The following is a 5,172-nucleotide window of genomic DNA, read 5'->3' as shown; positions in this document are numbered from 1 at the left end:
CCTTAGTCACTGTGGTGGGGCTATCAAACACCAACTCTGATGATACTATCACATGTCTAACCTGGTTACCTGTGACCCAAGACAGGATAAAGAATGAATGTTGTCCCTGAGTCATGTTCAAGGTGAGCAGAGTTCCCTCAGCTTCTCTCAGCTTCTTTTTCCTCTTCCTTCCACAGACTGGATGGAGCAAGAAATACGTTTGGAACCAGTGATGCAGCAATATGACATTCCCAATTTTCCAGGAAATATGGAAACCCATCTCATGTGTGGGAAAAGGAAGAAAAGCAGGACTAGTGTGGGCTTACTAATCAGAAAGACAGTGCTCAGGAATCTATTGTGAAAAGAAGGTTGGCATTGACATGAAAATACAAATGTACAGGAACAGAATGGAGCTGGGGAGGTTGGCCTGGAATTGGAGATGAGGTCATGCCAAAATATGTTTCCTGTGATCCCTGTAGTTCCCATGCTCTCTTATTCCATATTCACATTACAATAAGCCAGATAATTTTATGGCCTCATTGCAATAGCCAAATGGAGTAGTATCCATACTCTCCCTTTATAGAGAAGGCTGACTTTCCACATGCAAATGTTTCTTCTAGCTCTAAGGTAAATCCCCTCCTGGACAGTGAAGCTCACATCTCTCTCACAGGAGGCTGACCTCTGAGGAAAAGGAGGTGTAGCCTAGAAGATGACACTGTTGGGATTTCTGTGCCTGGTGACTGCCCTTCCTGGTGAGTGTTAAAAGTTCATAGATGTGTTTATGAAGTGTTGTGACAACCAACCTGTGATTGACAGGATTGTCTCTTCTTGTCTGAAGGTATCTTGTCCCAGATACAGCTTCAGGAGTCAGGACCTGGCCTGGTGAAGCCCTCTCAATCGCTGACCCTCACCTGCTCTGTCACTGGTGAGTCCATCACCAGTGGTTACTGGCACTGGATCAGGTAGTCTCCAGGGAAGAAGCTGGAGTGGATGGGGTACATACATTATGATGGTAGCACCTACTACAACCCATCCCTCAAGAGCCGCATCTCCATCACCAGACAAACATCTGAGAACCAGTTCTTCCTGCAGCTGAACTCTGTGACCACTGAGGACACAGCCACTTATTACTGTGCAAGAGGCACAGTGTGGAGACTTCAGCATGAGCCCAGACACAAATCTCCCTACAGAGGATGTGTGGACCAGCAGAGGGCACTCAGCTTTAACTCAACCCTGGAACTCAAGATTTCAGACCTGGAAAGAAAAAACTGCTGCATTTCTCTGGTTTTGCTTCTCACTCCCTAAGGGCCAAGAGGCTTGGCTGTCATTTCTCTCTCTGATCATGAAAAATTGTGTTTTGGAAAAGTCACATTTGCTTCTCCCTGTGTCTCTGAAGATGGTGTTTGTGGTAATATTTCTTGTCATTTTGGTTGTGAATCTAGCCTTTACCAGCTGTGGCATCTCTAGTCTTAGGAAGAATTTTTAAATAAAAACAGCTTTTTGAAACTCAGCTGACATTGACATTATACTTGTTGTCCCATTAAGAAATGAATTTCCTTTCTGTGCTTCATTTCCTCCACCCTCACACACATGTGTATGTCAGAGCACTTCCTATAGTATTGACTCAAAGCTGTTGCTGTATGTTTTGTTATACCCAAGGAATGTGTCATAGACTGAGTGGGGTTGGAACGTCACTGCAGCTGTATTACCCACACTGTAATGCAGGGCAGGGATTTCATGAGGTCAACAGTGTGTGGTTCAGCTGTAAGGACTTTGCTGTAAGGGGGTTATTTATTCCTAAATTTGGTATATTTTGTACAAATAGTACATAGTTTTTAACTGTGCTTAAAAACATCATATTAAACAAATACTCATGTGTTACACCAACAACTAATATTTTTAAATGTCTCAGTAAAGAAACCACCTGTAATACAGCAATTAACTACATGTTATGTGTGCAGATAAGCCTAGGTATGCACCATTAGTGTTTGAGTTGTGATTGTTGGTGATCTCCTCCTACAAAGTTTCTTAGGAATAGAAATCTAACGCAACTGCAGAAACTAAAACACATTGCCTCATCCAACTGAAAAAAATCAAATTTGATAGAGTATATGCTCCCTACTCAATAGACAAGATTGACAATCAGTTCTGTGACTTTTTTTTTTCAAATTATGAATGACCAAGAGGAAAATTCCAAACAACTCCAAGATGAGAAGTAATGCGTGAAAATTTCCCTGAAACTCTCATAGAAACACAAAGAAAGTGTCAGAGTGTGCATAGAGGTGGGAGTCCCTAAAATCCTACACTGCACAGCTTCTCCCATGTGTGAGGACCTGCTTCCCTAAGGACACCCACAGCCAACATATTAGGCATAAAGACCCAGGGACTCAAATATGAGATTTCCAGAGATGAAGAAGTAGATGGACACCCAACCAGGCCAGCCAGGACTCACAGACTGTCCTCAGTTGTGAGGATTCTCTAATGACGCCATGCTTCCAAGCAAGCAATGCAAAGTGGTCATGGGAAGAAGTCACAGCTTGGAGGATGAAGGAAAGAGGGGAGGCCATCTTCATGTTCACAGAGCAATGTCTAGATGGCAGGATCCACATGATTTCTGTTTTGTATGGGAGATGGTTAAAAAGTGCAGGGATCAATAACACATCCCTAAGGTCTGTACCTCTAGTTATTCTAGTCATCACCAGGTAAATAACCAGCACTCTGTGAACAAATAGACAAAAACAAAAAGATTTTATGATGAAATAAAGGAAAAAAGACCAGGAATACACACCTTCAACATGCTGGCAAAGAAAATACTAATTGCTTGTACATTAAAAATGATTATAAATACTGCTAATTTAGGAGTTTTTGAAAATTTCATTCACAGTTATCCTCATCACTATGATCACTTACAAATCAATTTTTGTCAGAAATAGGACTAAAAGTCTCAGTTTGGGATTCTATTTTTAAACTGATAGATTAGGCCTTGATGTTAAATCCACAGGGCTGCAAAGGTCTGCTCAAGAATGGATACTTCCTTAAACAGGATTAGGATTTAGGCATTATCATCCTTTTGCTTGCCAAGGTTTCCTCTACCTCTTTCTTCTCCAGCTGGACTAGGCCCTTATCTAAGAAGTGTCCTGCCACATGAATATGCAAATCATGAGAGTCTATGATGGTAAATACACAGATGTCCACACTCCACAACAACATATGATCAGTGTCCTCTCCACAGTCACTGAGCACACAATTCCTCACCATGGAGTGGAGCTGGATGATCCTCTTGCTGGTGGCAGCAGGTACAGGTAAGGGCCTCCAAAATTCCAGACTTGAGGAGGGAATCAGATACTCAGGTAGCTATGATATCCACGCTCCCTTTCTCCCCACAGGTGTCCATTCACAGGTCCAGCTGCAGCAGTCTGGGGCTGAGCTGGGGAAGCCTGGGTCCTTAGTGAAGTTGTCCTGCAAGGCTTCAGGCTACACCTTCACCAGCAAATATATTTCCTGGATGAGGCAGAGTCCTGGACAGGGCCTGGAGTGGATTGGATGGATTTATCCTGGAAACGGTGTTACTAACTACAATCAGAAGTTCAAGGCCAAGGCCAAACTGACTACAGATACATCCTCCAGCACAGCCTACATTGAGCTCAGCAGCCTGACATCTGAGGACTCTGCGGTCTATTATTGTGCAAGACACACAGTGCTGCAACCACATCCTGAGTGTGTCAGAAACCCTGCAGGAGCAGGAAGCAGGGCTGAGACTGAGATGACAGAGAAGATGCACCTGGAGACTTGCTCAGAAATACTCATCTGAGTGTCCCTTTATAGTAAATTCACATTCCTATGAAGTCTTTATCAACTTTTCAAAAGCACATTAGAGAATAAAGTGATACTGATTCAGGAGGCCCTACTGTGCACAATACCTTGACTAGATCTTTATCAGTTAACACCTCCATTAGCATGCTCTTCTTTAATGAAACAAAACATAACAAGCTCTGGCAACATATTAGGATATATATTAAATGTAAGAGACTAGACCTGTTGGTGGAGGTGCTGTGAATGGCCTGTAATATGAATATGGCCAGTAAAATATGTAGATGTAACCATCTTGTTCAATAAGAAACACAGAGCCAATTGCAGAGTTAAAAGCCAAGAGGTCAGAGCAATGGTTAAGAGCTGAAAACCTTACCCTTCACTGCCGCTCCTGTCCTTCCCTCAGCAAGAGAAAATCTTCACAGCAAATTCTCCCCACCATTTGTCTCGCCCAATTTTCCCAAACTGACCTTTGTGGATGCTTTCTTGTAACACGATGGTGCTGGCAATTCCTCTCTGAACAAGCAGCAGCAAACCCTTTATCCCAGGTTGCAGCATCAGCACAGTCACCAACATGATGAGAAGCAGCCTGCAACTCGGAGGAGCAGCTGCTGCCTCCATGGTCCCACTGCCACTGTTTGTGGCTGGAGCCCGGCCAAAACTTCTCCTTAGCAAGTCTCCTAGGTCAGCCTCAATCTCGGGATCCTCCTACCTTTGCCTCCTTCAGTAATTCCTAGCAGCCTGTGCCAACACAACTGGCCCAGTGTTGCTCAGGTCTGAGCTGGGGCCTGCAAGGCCTCAGGCAAGAGGCTTTTTCATGAATTCATACCACGAATGTTGGACACCAGATGTAGCATGAATCTTAAAGAGTCTTATTAATAAAGTCAAACACAAGCCAGGTATTGGGGTGAATGCTGGAAGATCACACTGGAAACCTCTGAGTCCTCATCCAAATGGGTCTCAGCTGAACTGCTGCTCCAAAGCCTAAAAGGTTAACCAGCCAAATGCTTCTAGTTTCTGGTCTTCATGCCTTATATACCTTTCTGTTTTCTACCATCACTCCCTGGGATTAAAGGCATGAGTCACCCTGCCTGGCTATTTCTAATGTGACCTTGAACTCACTGAGATCCGCCTGGCTCTGCCTCCCTAGTGTTAGGATTAAAGGCATGTGCTACCACAGCCTAACCTCTATGTTTAATATTGTGGCCATCCTGTTCTCTGACCCCAGATAAGTTCACTGGCATGCACAATATTTCGGGGAACACAATACTTCCCCAAAAATATAATCTAAAATATCAGGGCAAACTAAAACCCTTTTCAAAATTTAGTTTTAAGTACTTAACACCACAGCGAATACTTCATTGGAAGTTGTCCCCATAGATT

The 5,172-nt window shown here is 43.5% G+C and overlaps 1 pseudogene and 1 gene segment (V, D, J or C); both read left to right on the top strand.

Moving 5' to 3' along the window:
* Positions 1-688: 688 nt before the first annotated feature.
* LOC118575829 lies at positions 689-1,284 on the top strand (annotated as a pseudogene).
* A 1,951-nt stretch (positions 1,285-3,235) lies between these two features.
* Positions 3,236-3,790, top strand: LOC118575828. The segment is given in 2 exon segments: positions 3,236-3,281; positions 3,366-3,790. Coding segments are annotated over 2 exon segments (471 nt in total).
* Positions 3,791-5,172: the final 1,382 nt, after the last annotated feature.

Source organism: Onychomys torridus, unplaced genomic scaffold, assembly GCF_903995425.1.
Source record: "Onychomys torridus unplaced genomic scaffold, mOncTor1.1, whole genome shotgun sequence".
NCBI classification, from domain to species: Eukaryota; Metazoa; Chordata; class Mammalia; order Rodentia; family Cricetidae; genus Onychomys; species Onychomys torridus.
Note: the sequence above shows the minus strand (reverse complement) of the source record. Positions and strands in the feature narration are given on the sequence as shown.